At 42.8% G+C, this 16,616-nt stretch overlaps 1 protein-coding gene across 6 annotated transcripts in view; it reads right to left on the bottom strand.

The window, feature by feature from the left end:
* Positions 1 to 16,616, bottom strand: part of DIS3L2 (DIS3 like 3'-5' exoribonuclease 2) — a 185,880-nt gene that overhangs the window by 78,455 nt on the left and 90,809 nt on the right. For all 6 annotated transcript variants that reach the window (XM_040074580.2, XM_040074578.2, XM_040074579.1 and 3 more), the window contains exon 11: positions 11,026 to 11,105. In XM_040074580.2, coding sequence (XP_039930514.1) covers positions 11,026 to 11,105 — 80 coding nt within the window. The remainder of the gene's footprint in view (positions 1 to 11,025; positions 11,106 to 16,616) is intronic.

The raw sequence follows: 16,616 nt of genomic DNA, 5'->3' as shown, positions 1-16,616 counted from the left end.
CTCACAAGAAGACTCTGGCAAAAGGATCAGATCCTGTATCTTGAGAACAGGACAAGTCCCCAGGGCACAGAGCAGCAACTTTCCCATCCAAACATTTCCATCCACTTAGTAAATGTTGCAACAACTTCAAAAAGGGAAAACTGTCTGCCCAAACAAGCAACAAACACCTCTAAAGGGTAACAGTCAAAAAAAAATGCTGCATACTACCAAACCCCTCTGCCACGGGTTTGCGTGAAAAATGTCCCACAGAAACAACCCACTTCACCTACCAGTGACAGAGACTTAGACCATCAGGAACAGCCTGGCCAAGGTTTCAAGAAATTTCAACTCTTCTTTGAACTATGCTTGGTCACCTTTTTGGGGATCTGTGGCACCGGGAGAGGTGGCCAAGGTCAGGCCCTTAACATTCACATGGCGAAGTGGCACAAGCACTGTCAACATCTAACTGCAGAAGCGCTGGCTGGGTCTGGGCTTTTACTTTGCTTCTCAAATCACAATTAAAACCTTCAATCTTCATCCCTTCCTTGAAGAGCCAGGCTGGTGTAAAGATAACAAAAGCTGTGACTTTCCTCATTTAACTGCTCAAACTAAGGAGCTGGGAGATGGACCAAATCCCCAACATGAGCAGAACTGAGATTGGCCCCAGTTACTCCAAACTGAGAAACAGCACGAGATCACAAGAGAAGGGAGAAAAAAAACCCCCAAAACATCTATGAATGTTAACTCTCCCCACACTGAAAGTCTAGGCACTTCCCAACTTCCACAAGAATCTGAGAAACTACTGACAGGAATGGTGACATTGCAGTGATGCTTTTAGCCGTTCTAAGAGAATAAAAATATATTCAGAGTTTTTCAAAAAAATAAACCATAACAGGGTTTCTGTTACTTTCTTCTTTAAGTTAAAAGGTCAGTGTTGGACATCAATGAGTCTAAAATCCAGAAAACATGATTCTTAAAGTACTGTTTCACTCTGGTCAGCTACCCTGACCTTTGGCCATTTTGTGCCTTCCATCAGCTGAATGTTACAGAGACAAGTACAATTTTACAAACCAATTTGTGACTGGCTTTAGGTGAGGTCCAAACCAAAACTCATCTGTTCATTAAGTGCAGCAAAGGACAAGTGAAGAAAGCAGAAATATTTTCTAGAGTTTTCCATGAGCCATCAGCAATCCTTAAAGTAGTTTCAGAATTATGAGGAGACTATATCTATTACTAAATTAAATTCTGGAAGCAGGTCTTTCATGTGAATTGTGTAAAACTTTTGTCTGCAGCAGCTAATAAATTCAGCAATGTCCTAAAACCACTTAATATAATTTAAAAGCCACCTTTTATACCTCAAAACAAAGCCAGGACACCTTTATAAGGTGGCACTTCATGCACTGTGCACTACAGAGCCCTGAGTTTCACACACAAACCAGCACAAGCCCCTGCAGGAAAGGTGACCCCCCCACATCTGAAGGGGATGCTCAGAGGCTTGGTCAGCATGAGGCTCTCTCAGGCAAGCAGGAAGATCAATCCTGCCATGGGAACACAGGGATCTTTGTGCTGGCAGTGTTCTCCCAACTTCCAAACTCCCACGAGCTGCAGACAGCTACGCTGGCATCCATCAGGTCTCCAGACCTCACAGATGTATCACATCACTCAGGCAGAGTAACATAACGAGCTTCCTGCCCTGAGCAAACCCACATCAGCTCTTCATCACCTTGTGACAGAGGATGCTGCCACCCAGAAGGCACCTACTACCTACACCTGCCCTGAAAACCACCTTAAAACCTGATGCAGTAACTCTGGAGAAGAATGAAAGAGCTCTTTTGTGCAAGTGCTACTACTGCACCATTAAGTTGGATACTTACATGAGAAAGGAATTCTCCTGAGGGAAAAACACTAAATACTCAGGATAGAATTCACACAGCATGTACAAGATAAAACATTTAATTGCAGACTGAAGGTCACAGGCAATGATATCCAACAGCATAAGCACACTGAATAAGGATTTTTTCACACTGCTGAGCAAGATACAAGTAGGGCACGAGTACTGCAATTGTAAAAATCAGGAAAGAGCACAGAACAATTCGGGACAGACAGTATAATGACGGAAAACAAAGAGAATGTGACATTTCTTTGCTATATCAAAGATGTCCATTGGAAGACTGAGACCAGACACAGCGGTGCCTTATGCAGCAATGCCTGTGTCCCACCTTCTGCCCACGCAGGTTTTGTCCCCATTGCTGTGCTGGTACCTGCTTACACTGCAGATGTTCACAGCACAGCTGGTTTCCTCTGTGCCTGCATGAGTGCTTAGAAGACCTTGTGAGGTGCCAAAACAGAAAGTTTCATTCAGAGACGTATCAATTTCTTTGCAAGACTCAAAGTAATGAGCAACTTAAGAGAAGCTACAAACCCCAAACACATCAGATTTATCCACAGAATGCCATTACTTATTATATAGTCACATCTGACAGAACCTCTAGATGACTACTTGCAACTTAGACCCAGCATGAATCTTTGTCAGGCAGACTCAAATTCAACACTTTTTGGATGGATCTTCCACCCTTCATCAAGACAAGATGCCAAGCAGGACACAGAGGCAATGGCTGTGCTGCTGTGATCGGATTCCTGGCTCAGAAAACAATCTCTGCTGGTGGGGAAGAGTTACCAAGGCAGACTGCCCTGAGCTCTCTCAGCAGTGAGGTTTGCAGCCAACATGATGAAGACAAAAGAAGAATTTATGGTATTCACGTCATCAATTGTTTGTATTCCAAGACGGAGAGGCTTTATCAGGAAATCAGCAGTCTTTGAATTTAAAGAGATGGGAAGTGACACCCAGCAGCTTTCGAGATTAATTACAGTGGTTTTGGGTGTAGGATGTCATCCTGTTCCTGATATGAAGGTTTAGAGCGGGGAGGGACCAGGCTCTCTCTACTGCTAGGTCAGTTCCTTTTGTGATATCTCTACTGTACACTGCAATCCAAGGCTGAGTGAGCATTCCCAGGCATCCAAAGAGACCTTGGCATGTAGTGCTAGGCCAAACACAGACAACGTACTTCCACAGATCAGCCTTGACACTTCTACTTCTTTGAAAATAGAAGGAAGTCACTGAGATTTCAATTTTAGCCATCCAGCTGTTTTGTTTATTTTTGGAAAGATTTCCAAAACATTTCCATCTGCACCTGGTTTTACTCTTTCTGTGTATCTAGCATAGTAGTTGACTATCAAGAAATACTGTAATGAATTACAGTGTAAAATGTTTTTCCTGTTCATCTGGGTTCTGAAACCCTGCACTGCAACAAATAAATTAAAATAATAACCCAGTGATTCTGAGGGATCCTGCCATTTCATGAGGGTGATAATAAAGACAATATACAGCAGTAACTCCTTGGCTGTCTGCATGTAACAGAACATGTGGCTGAAGATAACTATGTGGGAACGTCCTGCCAGCTCTTTGTACCCTTTTAAAGTTTATCTTCCTCATATATCTTCTGACTTTTATTTGCTACATTCACTGAAAAGTCCTGCTCTCTCGAGGTCTGTCTGATCATCCCCTATCATTTGTGGTTCTTCTCCAAAGACTCTCCTGGTCCTTGGGGTCCTTTTTCATGAGTGGAAACCCTAGGCAAAGCGCTTTTAGATCTGTTTGCACAAGAATTTCTGGATCTTCTTTCCATTATCCAGCTACTGAAAGGCATTTTCTTTTTTTTTCTTTAATTCAAGATACAATCAGACACTCTCTTTTTTTAAGTTTGTAACCATAAATATCAGTGAGATTCACCAGGACACAAAATCCTGCACCTCTAAATCTTTGGGGAATTGTCCCAGGTCCTGAATTCATGAACTGAAATGATCGGGAAGGCAACTTTGCCCAGAGCATCTCTCCTCCCTGCAGAAAAGTAAACTCACTTTTATGAGTCATTCTACTGGTATTTGCCCATCTGTTTGCATGCTCTGCAGCCACAGTCTTTGTTACCTTAGTCCCTCTCACACAATATACCTTTTATTTTGTTTTAAGCCCATGTCTCTTTGCCACATGGCTTCCTTTGTGTACCAAAAAAAAACAAACCAACCCCCAACAAAAACAAGAACAAAACAAAAAACAAACAAACAAACAAACAAAAACCACCCCCAAAAACAAAAAACCAAACCAAACAACTTTTGGGATAAGGATGAAATATTTATAAAATATTTATACCTGACATAAAAATCCAGCACAAGAAATATGGATTACTAATCACAAACCCCGCCCTTAATTTTGCTTAAGCAAGCTTTTAATCAACCTTCTCCCAAGCAGCTTCCAAATATATGCAAAAACCGTTTTAACAAATCATGTCCTAGCAATCAATGCTCTAACAAAATCCAAACTTCCTTAATCATCCAGTACCTTAACACCCAGTTTAATGCACTTGTCTGGGGATTTGGCTCAGTCTAGTTCCCTTTCAGCCACCAGCAGTTTGGAGTAACCTGCCCTATTCCCAGGGGAACTGAGGGGAGCCTCACATCAAGTTGTCCCATCGATTTCAAGAGAGATGTTTGGTGGAGAAAACCTGACTCAATCCATCCCTCTGATTCCATTCAACCCTGCTCTTGGAAACTGGAAGTGATGTGTGTTTCTGCACACAACCCCACGTTACCTCAAAAGAAGAGACAAACCACACTGTACACACAGCACTACACAGGAGCACTGTGGGGCACAGCAGGGATCTGCATTTGACAAAGATTTGGGAGCATTTTGCATACTTTAATGAATCTGCAACCACAAGCCCTCACTAGGAAGACAGAATATGTACCTCTTTCTAATCACTGCAATATGTCTTTTTCACTCTCCTAGTGACACAACAAAACATCCCAAGATTAACCAGCAGGTAACAGAAGAGAAGAGCTAATTTTGTCTGATGCTAAAGTAAAATTTGACCAAATGTTATGCACAATACCACTGTTTGTAGATCTTATTTTCCCCATATTTGACTCCTGCAGTAAATCTAACCAAATTGCAGTTTATGATCATTTGACATTTGACTCATATGTCAATGTGTTTCTGTCATTTTCTCTGCAGGTCTGGTGTTTGTTCATCTTAAATAGCTTACAAAGAAGGAAGCACAGTAATTTCATAAATTATTTTTGATAAATAAGTCCATACTCATTTCAAAAGTAACTTCTGATCCAAAACGAGCTTGTTCTTCAGTGTTTATCTTAAGCAAGTCTGCACAGCAAGACTCCAGCTACAAATTCTCCTGATTCTCTGTCCTGCAGGGACCCAAAGGGATTTGCTGGAGGGTCCTGTACCAGGTTTTGCTAGAGCAAATTTCACCCTGCAGTCCTTAAGTGGCCAGGGAGACAAAGCTGAATAAAAGAGAGAATATTTACATCTTAAAAAGCAAAATATAAGTGCACAGAAGTTTTCAAATTTAAAACATCCTAAGTGTTTGCAAACTACACCAGGAAAGAATGCGGGTCAAAGGAGAGAAAGACCAGGCAGTCACCTGAAGTGGCAGAGAACATCTTGGGGCTACCAGGGCTCTACAGGTGTTTTTCAAGCAGAAGATTCTGGAGCTCACACACCAGGGGATGTCTCCTGAGCTGTGCAGGTCTAAGAAAAGCAGAACCAGAGCCTGGAGGCCTGCAGTGGCCAAGGGACAATTTCATCAACATTTGGCAAAACATTAGTTGGCTTTACCAAAACGTTTGAAATAGGCTCCTTGAACAGAGGTCTAAGTCTCAGCCTCTGCAGATCTGTTCCCTAAAACTGCAGCTCACAAGGAACTTTGTGCTAAGCAGAAAGGTCATGCTGCACTCTTCCCAGATTTGGGTCACAAAGAAAAGTTCTCTGCTTTGCTTACACTCCATTTTTATGACTTCTATCGAAACACAGTGTGTTTGATTTTTTTATCCCATTTCCCTTAGGTACATTTGATTAAAATTCACCAACAGATTGAATGGATTTAAGGAAAACAGAAAAAAAACCAGGGGGCTGCACACTGCAGAAGCTTCATTTGTTTAGGTCATTGAGCAAACACTGGGAAGAGTCAATGATTGTATCTATTAACGGCCTCACTCCGAAATGCAGACAACCAGTCTGTAGAATATATCTCTATTCTGCAGTGCAACAATTCCTCCTGAAAAATATGTAAATTACTTGAACTTGAATTACTTAATAAAAGACTGTAAGAATACAGGAACGAAAGAAAAACACAAGTGAGAACCATGTTAGTTATTACTATACAAATAAAAGATGTACAGAAGCTCTGTCAGTACAGCCATAAGCACTGCTTTGAGATCAGCATTAAAAAACAACCCCTCAGAAATATTTCTCCATAATTTCTGCTGCATCTTTTCCCATCATGGACTGACCTTTCAATAGAAGGAACTGTCTGCCTTGAATTGTGCCAAATTCCATTTCTACTCATACCAGTAAGCAGCCTCCAAATGTGACTGCATCAGTAGTGTACATTACCAGAAATACAAGCACCACTAGCAGATAATTCCCAGAAATGGTTTGGAAAGTGTGAGAAACATGCCTGGTATCACTGGGACACACAGGTCACCTGCCATGCCTGAGATCAGAATAAATCTTTAAACCTCTGCACCCTGGGTGAAAATATTCAGGCTTGAAAATAGTACAGCTGTTTTCTGCGATGTCCGTACGACCTGAGAATGGTTCTGCTGTGCCTTCCTGGCTGCAGCAAATTTCTAGAAGACGTGCAGAAAGGATCACAAAAGAGCATTGACTGAAATGAACTTGTTTAAAACCTCAAGCTACCCTCAAAGCTCTACAAAGGCTGTAGAAACTAGGTGCAGGCCAGAGCCATCTTTTACTCCAAGGTTATGCTGAATCATCTAAATGGAGTACAGTTTGTTCATATTTCTGCAGCTGTTACATAAATAACCCTATTTTCCTTCTTTATTGGAGCTGATCTCTTTTAAAATATACACTCACAAATGTGAACAGCAAGCTCACCTCCCCACTGCTATCATTAAACAATAACGAGGAGCACGGCCGTTAATCAGAAACAGACTCCAATATAAAATCCTCTCAAAACCAGACTGGCCCACTTAAAACATATATCCCTGGAAACATTTCCAACTGCTGCAATATCCTGGTGTGAGCTCCATTAAAAATACAGCTCTTCCCACAGCCATCCCATGCCTCCTTTGCTAGTGACACTGCTACTGGGTAGTTCTTCATGATAGAATTGTGAACTACTTTAGCAAAAAAATTCCTTTCCATCTTTTACCAAGGATGTAGCACAGGTGAGTCCTCCATCCATTGACCAGATCTGATAAGTGTCACACTGAGAAGGCTTGAAACTCCACAAGGGTGTAAAGACAATCACTTATCTCTCTGCTTGCTGCCTAAGATCCTTCAAGGCAAAGAAGCTCTCACAGTCTGAATAAATTAGCAATAAATGCTTCAAGACAATTTAATTCTCAAAAGTCTTCTGAAATGCCCTGATTTAGCTGTCTGATAGAAGAAGTGTGGGCAATGAATGTGGTTTTTTGTAGAAATTCAGTGTGTTATACACTAACAGAGAATTCTGAATTGGGTTCTGCATTCTCTGTTGATTTTTGGAGATATCCTGACATCATGAGGATGCCAAGATATGTGGTTTGCTCATGTTAGGATTTTTTGGTGAGGTTTTTTAAAGTGTTTTACATATGGGCAAAAGAGATGGAAAAAATAATAATTTCTTGTAACCACATTTACATTTGAAATAAAAGCTGTGTTAACTCTTAACACAACTTTGCCCTCATGAGAGATTCAGCTTTGCCAGACCTGGACACGCTCTTAACTTCTAAAACAACTCTTTGTCATAATAATTGCAGCTATCATAGCAACTTTTAGAGCCAAAAGTTCACAGGGTACCTCCAAAACATGTCAAATGGCTCTACTAAGCACAAGATTGAGGTTCCCATAGGGGCTCTCCGAAACACCAGAGCTGGGAACATCCACAGCTTTGCAAGCAAGTGAACACAAAGAAGTGACTCCAAAGGACATCCAGCACTGGTTTTGGATCTAAGTCAGGAAATTCTTGAAAAAAATTTAAGTCCAAGTACAGATATCTTTGAAAATTTTACATATGCTGATGGACCCCTGCTTTCACCAGCCACATTTCATGGGCATATAATAGTACCTACATAGTGCCACAGGGGCCAGTGGACCACAGACCACAGACTGAAAATCACTGAGCAAGATGCTCAATTCACACCAGGACAAAAAAGTAACAAGCCCAGAGAGATTCAATCTGCAGGCAAGAGAATGTCCCAGGAACCTGTGATACGAGATGTATCGGGGTGTCTTCTGCCAGCTGCAGGTCTGTGAGCTGAAGTCCCCTGTGCCAGAAACTGAAGAGAAGCATGTCCCCAGCTAGACAGAGCCCAGTCCCAGCCAGGAACAGGTTGATGGATAAATTCCCCATCAGGATGCAAAACAAGGACTGCAATAAAGAGCGTGTGTCAAGTAATGTGAATACACACATTTCTGTACTTCTTCCTGCTAGGAACAGCGACTGTGTGATGTTCAAACCCTGGCTGAGGATCCAACTCCTGGTCCCTTGGACAAGCTCTGCACCTGTATCTCTAAGGTGACACCTTAGAAATGGGCACAAAATACATCCTATATTGCCAATTGCATGTGAAACAGATCTCCCCTATAGGAGGCTTGCAAAATAATGTTACAATTGAGTTCTTCAGATCAGGAAGTATTTAAAAAAATTAACCTTTGTATTTTAGCATTTCAACACCAAACCACAATAGGCTGAGGAAAGGGTCCATGAAATGCTGCATCAAGTTAAAACAGCAGCACATTGAGAGCATAAAGCATGAGAGTCCATCAGTACAGTTCCTCGTTGCTATTATTACTCATTTTCACTATAAAGACTCTGCAGGCATCACTTTGTATGACATCAGGAGCCTAATAAATGGAGATGATTCCAGCTACCAGACTGGACATCTGTGCCTCATGTTTTAAACCAACACTGATGCACGGTTTCTGATGCACTGAGATTTCCTTCCCCTGCCTGCTCAGGGACCTGGGCAGTCCCTCCCACCCCACTCAGCTCTCTCCTGAATGGATCATAACTGCACTAGAGACCATCAGGGCCTTGTTTCCTGCCTCTACTTCCTTCTGAGCCACTAGGTCTCCTCAGAACAAACACCACAGACTTCAAAATAAATGAAAAGGTATTTCAATGGCAGTTCTTTTCACACTGATTTAAAAGAATGCCTGGGATTCACCAGCATCAAAACTGGCCTTTCCAGAGAGTGAATTTCAAGTTCTTTAGCCAAAAGCTGAGGTGGTGATGGAGTGTGGGCACTAACCCAGCAGATCATAGGCTGAAAGGAGAGGCTGAGCACATGATGCCCAGGACAGGCTCAGATAAGGTCACTCTTAAAGAGGGCTCCAGCTCAGAGCATCTTTTCATTGAGGGGAGAACAGGGTAAAATGAGCCCATGGAAGGATGCATGGCTCCAGCCAAAAGGCAGAGATCTGCCACACAAAGGGCTGCTGTGAGCAGGCTCCTAGCTAATGGTTCATGGAAAATGCTCCATGGGAATCACCAAAGGCTTTTGGAATGGGACAGCCACCAGTGAGTGCATTCACTTGTCTGCCTCTTTTCTCCTCTGCTCGAGACAAAGCAGACGTCAAGACCTCATATCCCTCATCTCTACATACAGCCACAACCCCAAGCACGAGTGACTGTGCTGCAATGGCTCTGCAGATCTTCTGGCAGAGAAGAATTCTTCTTCACACTGATACTTTCTTTGAACACTTTCTCCAAATGGCTCATGGATAAGAGAATAATGCAGATGTATGCACCACTAAGCAGCTCAGTGAATGGTTCCTGCAGCATCTTAAAACCCACATGTATGTGAACAGTAAATGCTCAGAAAGCAGAGTTTAAACACTTTAGGTCTGAGGACCTGTGGGATCACAATGCTGTCATAAACCTACAGTGATTCAGATGACAAAGTGGAAAGAGAGAGAACAGAGCTCAGCTCAGGATCTCTCAAGAAGAATCTTTCAATTTTCTGTGAAACAGAACGGTAATTTTTCCTTAATCTTGCCTCAAAACTGTTATTGTACAGTACAATTAAATTTATTGGCTTCAAATTGTCTTTCACTACTGTTTTTTACCTGTTCTACAGCACTGTTATAGTACTCTGTACTTAGGTCTAAATGACATTACAATTCATTGGCCACATTGCATAGTATGAAATCATCTTAAAAAAATGGAAATTATGTCCTGGATATCATCATATTGTGATGATAAGCAAGAGCAAGAAAAACTAAACCCACAACGAAAAAAAAAACCAACCAAACCCCTTTATCTTCAATATTAGGGGTGGATAGGCCAATCTAATCGTGCAATATTTCTAACCAAGCCTGTTACTGGATCTTATCAAACTGAATGAGCCAAGCTTGGATGGCAAAGAAAGCTTACAAGAGAGAAGTTCCTTTGGTCATAATCATCAAGATTTGGCTTCTGGAGCTTTACTTTCTGTTCTGTTGGCTTACGGCATAGTAAAAGTACAAATAAGGCAGAAGAGAAAGCTCGAAAGGCAATGAGAAGAAAAACACAACTTATAAGGCACACTGTGCTCATCTGACAATTCCCAGCATCCCATAAACACCAAGAAACAATTCAGCCAGTGACCTTCAAAAAACTGGATTCCTTTACCCATGGACTGCGTACACAAGGTCAAAGTTCCCCTTGACTTCAGCCTGCAGGAGCGGTGTATTAGCTTTTCAGCTGTAACTCCCATAATGACAGGAGACAGCTGAGATCTGCTCAAATCAAATTACAGCTCTGATTATGCAAAACACTGTGGCTCTGCATTTTCTAACACCAAGACTGAGTGCAGCTTGAAGACGTCTCCTCCAAGATTTCTAAAAACAAGCAATTAAAACAACGGGAGAAGAACTGGTTTATTACTCTACTTATATTTGGCAAAGAATAGTTCAGGACTAATTACAGATTTGTGTCAACAGCTGAATACAAACACTAGAAGTATTTTGTAAAATATATCTCATACCGTCCGGGAGTTGTTTACAGGACAAAGCATCATCAAGATCTCTGGCAGTTGATGGGTCGATGGTGAAAATGCATTCTTTCCTATCCAAAGAAAAAAAGAAAAGTAAAATTTATCTCCCAGTCATGAAGAAGGTATCAAAACACACAGCCCATCAGAGACATCCAGACAACAACAACCATGTTTTCAGAAGACTCTGCTGAAACATCTTCCAATCCAATCTGAATTCTAAATCTAATCTATTTTTAAAGAAACGGTTTAGACAAGTGAATCTCCTTGGATTTTTTTTTTTCATTTTTCTTTTTGGTCTAACTGCTTAGTGTTAGTAGCTTTCATTTCATTACAGATATTCCCTCACAAAAACTAAACTGTTTAGCCCATCAAGTTCACTCCAAAGAAACAAGCAGGAAAAAGTCTAGATGCCTTGCGGCTAGAGTAAAAATAGATTGTTCCTAATTGCAAAGCTAAATGGAACACAAATAACCCTGATGCCCATGCCAAAGAGTAGATGTCACACCATCTGACACTCCATGAGCACAGCTAGCACAGAGCAGAGGCACTGAAACATGTTCAAGCCGAAAAAACTGAGTGAGAGTTTTGGTCCCAGTAAAGACACTGGAGAGATGCAGGAATTTATAAAAGCTACACTGCCAATTACAGACTAAAGGGGAAAACAGGTTCAGTAGGAAAAAATGTAACAGTTATAGAAAGGGCGAGCTCCAAATCAGCTCATTAGATCTTACAAATCTACTTGGTGCTCAGGAAAAGCTGAACACCCTTTTGCATGCGCTGTACCAGGTGGCACCTGGAAGGCTCACATTTGTATGTCCTGTAGCAGTGGGTGGCAGGAACACCGGGAACACACCAAGCTGGACCACAGATATGGTCTAGGGCCACACAGATGGGACAAATAAAGCCTCTGACTCAAGAACTACCACGTTTAATAGAGCAGAGCCTGGCACCAGTGAGAAACAAAACCTGAAACATTCAGCAAATAAAACTTCCTAAACTCCTGCTTCAGGGCCTCCCTTCATCCCAGAAGTTCATCTCAACTTCTTTCCCAGACCTCTGGACTACAGCAGAGTTCTCCCAAGCACTGAGAGGAATGTGGGACCAGAGCTGAAGAGCAACGAGGTCAGTACAGGAACGGGTTTGCTGGCTTATTTTTGTTTTATCTTAACTTTTAGTTTAAGTTCAGCCCCGTCTGAGTTAAAAGATTCCCAAGCACAATGGTATAAGCTGAGGCTGCCACAAAGAGATGAGACCACTGCTTTTCTTCTTTTCCCTTTGCCACAGAAAGGCTCATATCATGATGGCAACTCCCTTCTAGAGATGTATAATGCAAACACATACAATTTTTCTTACAGCATAACCACTGGTATTACTCCTGGGGCAGGAGAGGTGGGAGGAGAAAATTACAATGAATTCTTAAAGGAGCAAGTGTACATGGAATTAGAAAGTCTTAGTCTTTTTGTACGGGTGCTGTCTCAGCGAGAGCAGTGTCCCCAGCTTTGCAGACCTACCACTTCTGTACTGAAATGCTCTGGGTGGTATCTGCTGGTGTCAGACAGCTGGCAGCACCTATTTATGTAATTCCACCAGGCACACTAAATGGAGATTCTCAAATACATTAAAAAATCAGTAAAGCACTTCACTGTTTTCTGAGACTTTGAAAATCTTTTGGAATATGCTGCCTTTCAGATTGGCTAGCAAAGCTGCCTTAATCCCCAGATGCACATTAGTTTCTGATCCTTTGCATGCATATAAACATATTAAGAGACTGTGACACTGGAAGATATCAAATCTTTCAACTACACCGGGACTTTGATCTGTTGGTGCCAGCACTAAAAATCAACCAATTTTTAAAGGTTTGCAAACAACCTTACTTCCGTAAATATATATTCCTTAAAATTCCCCCTAAGGATGAAATTTCAGGATACCAGCACTCCAAGGCACCGTGCAACTCTCTTCAGGGAGCTGTGTATGTGCAGATAGACACTCCTATACTACAAACAGTATGAGGACACACAGCCTGCATGAATCTACACCAGGTTCCAATAATGTAATAAAGTGCCATCCCCAGCCACATCCAGTAAATCTTCATGTTATTTCATTTAAAAGAGTCAACTGAATGGACATGAGTGGTTTGCTTTATCTAGCAAGTGAGCAAGAAAAAAGTGAAGAGCTGCTTCAAAGAGAACGTAGGTTCCTGTGTCAGGGGAATACAAAGCTTATCCCAGATGTTCAGGGCCTGCTACCACAAGCATCTGCCACCCATTGTGAATTGTAGCTCCAGGCAGTTAGAAAATTAGCAGTTTCAACAAAGTGCATATGTGCACCCTGCCCTAAATAGAAGTGAGCAGAAAAACAGGGGGGCCAAATTTTTTACCACATTTATACAATGGTAGCAACTAATGGGCTGTTTGGCTGAGATGTATGTGGCCAGTCAAGTCTACTGCAGAGGCCAGTGGTGGTCCCAGTTCAGAGAGCCCAAACCTGTAAGTCTGGTGGGGCAGCCCCAGCCTCCCTTTGTGCTCAGCCTGCTGCCCTTGGGGATGTGCTGGCTGGCTCTGAGCTGCCTCCCAGCACAGACACAGCTCTCAGCCCTCTAAGATCCATAAAATCACAGCTGCAAAGTGAAAGTGAAGTCCAAATTCTGATTTAGCATTTCTGTTCAACCACCAGGCTCAGACCTGTTTCTCCTTTAGAACCACTCAAAGGACTTGGACTTGCAGCTTGTCACAGGCAGTTTATTCTGGGCACAGACTGCAAGGTGAGGTAAGAAAGTCACTGAGCAAGTAAAAGAAGATATGATGCTCCTTGGCATAAGGATACTGCAGAAGTGTTGCGGAGCTGATGGCCAGGTAGTCAATGGGATAGAGAAGCCAGCCTCGAAGCAGAGCTCCAAATCCACAGCAGTAAAATAATCCTGGTGCACAGGGCTACACCTCGATGAAATTTTCTGAGTGAATTTGGCTCACCAGTGACAACATTATTAAGTGTGATTAATTATATTTCTGGTTTTCAGTTTTTATCACTGAAGAAGTTTCAGATGGCCACAGGAGCAAGGGCTGGCATGTGGGATCCATGGAATGATGGGACTACAGCTCTGAGCCTGAGGGCAGCACCATGCACACGTGCTCCTCCAGGGCACAGTCTCATGTCCTCAGCTATCTCCTCCTGCTTTTTCTCCAGGCCCAGTGGTATCACTTTTATCTCCAGGATGCTGCAGAGAGCAGTCTCTCATTCTGGAGAACCAGGCAATGCAGTGGAAGCAAGGGTAGGAAAGGCTGGATGCGGGCAGCATAGCCTGCCTGCTGCTCTGCAAATTGTCCTCTCCCTTGGCACCTACAGCAGCCACCCCTGCACACACCTCTGCCTGGAGGCAGCTGACAAAAACCATCTGGGTGAAGAAACAACCCTGCTCTCAGGCATGTGGCAAGTGTGCCCTGTGAAGAGGAAGGAGCTGTTCAAATTCCTGCCCTGACCATGCTGGCTGTGCAATACCCCAAAGGCTGTGGCACGAGGGATCTCAGAGAGATCAGAGCACATTTCTGACTGTAACCAGTAACAAGAACGGCCTGCAGCAAGTTGTTGCATTAAACCACAAGGGACAGAATGATTCATGCACCTGCTGAGGAAGATGTTACTTAAAATCCACAGCTACATGCACACACATTTGCACTGACTGACTACAGGTATATACAAACTGGCAGTGTCTCCGGCTTCTGCAGGGCCACCAAGGTGACCCTGTGGGTTGAGGAGCTTGATCATCCCCCTCTCTCCCTTCTTTCAGGGCCTCAAAGGAAGCATCTCTCATTAGGTCATCACACCTAATAAAAATCTGGTTTATTCATTTCAAATTGTCAAAACATACTTTGTAAAAGTAATGAGATGATCTAAGTCCACTTGTTCCAATATACACACAATTTGGTTAAAAGAAAATGGTTTAAGAGATAGAAACACACAAGAGATTTTCTGGTCTTCAGGCTGGAAAGGACTGGAGATAAATATGTTCCTTTAAGAATCCCCCAGCACCAGTCAAAAAAACCCTGAATGATTTCAGTGTGGAAACTTCCTCTTTTTACATGACCATCTTCATGTAAAACAGATGTCCAGTGCAGGTTTGCAGAGGTGAACTTGCTCCGGCATGGAGTTTCTGCCAATGGAAGAACAAAATCTTTCCTCCCTTCTCCTTGTTTCAGAGGTTTCAAGCACCTCAGCAAGGCAATGCCTGCAAGCCTTTGGGAGGATCAGGGGAACTACTCACAACTGACCGTGGTGGACCTGCAAGCAAGAGGCAGGAAAGCAGGAGCCCCCCAGACTGCCCAGACCCTTCCAGCCCCAGCAGCACCCAAACCACCTCTGGCCCCTAGGCAGTGACAAGGGCCCTGCTAAAGCTGGCTCAGTCCAGCATCTTACAAGTCAACCACCTGGGGGAAAAAAAAATTACAGAATAGAGCACTTAGTTTATTAGACAGTAATGACAGTGTCAACCTATACAGGCTGGTATATCAATCCTAATTTAAGGAAAGCTAATTAAGTGCAGTGCTCTTTGCACAGCTTCAGGAAGACTAATTAAAGCAGACAAGCATGTCTGCAGAGCAGTTAGTCTTTTTACCTTTAACGGGACCTAAAATAAATGGCTAGTGCAGCAGTAGAGGTAAGGTAAGTAGTTTGTTGGCGAGCTGGAATTACTGTCATGGTAATTAAAATGTTCACAGATCACAGGACTGCAACAGCAGTTTGTTTTACTTTGTGCAAATACATACATCTGTGGATACATCTCTGCTGAGGTATTCACAAGAATCAGCAGAGAAAACACGGCACTGCAATCTTTGGTGCCTCAAAGATTGGTACAATATATTCATTTTTGCCAGTTAAACTGTTCAGAATTAAACATATCACTTAGTTTAACTATAAAATATGAACACCTACGACATCAGGAGACTACAAATTCCAGTGGTCAGGACTCACTCTTTGCTCAAGAGAGAAGATATCTGCATCAGGACAAAGCATGGCAATGGTAAGCCATGGGCTCAGGCTGTATTAGAGGCAAGGTTTCTGGCATGACCACCCAAGCTGGGCAAAGCTTGGATGTTAATAGTGCAATTTTCTTGCTGCTTGGAGAAAAGTGCCATTTTTCTACACAGCAGACAAAGCAGCACCCTACAGATCTTCCTGTATAACTCAATGATCTTCCCAAGCAGCAGCACATAGACGAGTCAACTCACCAGCGGAGACATGGAGACCAGATTTTCACCACTAATAAATGCCAACAACATGAAATACCAGTCCAGAGAACTGCATGTACCCACTAGAGCATCAGAAAACCCTTCATGAAGCAAGACATTGTCCTTACCAGCTGGTGTAACCTTTCACAGCAGACAGAGGCCTAAAGAAGCAAAGTATGACCCAGCTGTTCAGGAACCAGGCAAAGCACAGGATGGAGGAATTTCACCCCAGGCAGCACAAGCAGAAGTCAGCTGGCAGCCAAACCATGTCCATGCTCCGATGTGATACTGATCACCACTCCTGGTCCTGGCAGCAGCCACCACCATCTCAAGTCACTCGGGCTGAAGCCCCAGCTCTGG

Source organism: Hirundo rustica, chromosome 10 (assembly GCF_015227805.2).
Source record: "Hirundo rustica isolate bHirRus1 chromosome 10, bHirRus1.pri.v3, whole genome shotgun sequence".
Lineage (NCBI taxonomy): Eukaryota > Metazoa > Chordata > Aves > Passeriformes > Hirundinidae > Hirundo > Hirundo rustica.
The sequence above is the reverse complement of the archived record's forward strand: the minus strand, read 5'-3'. Positions and strand labels throughout refer to the sequence as shown.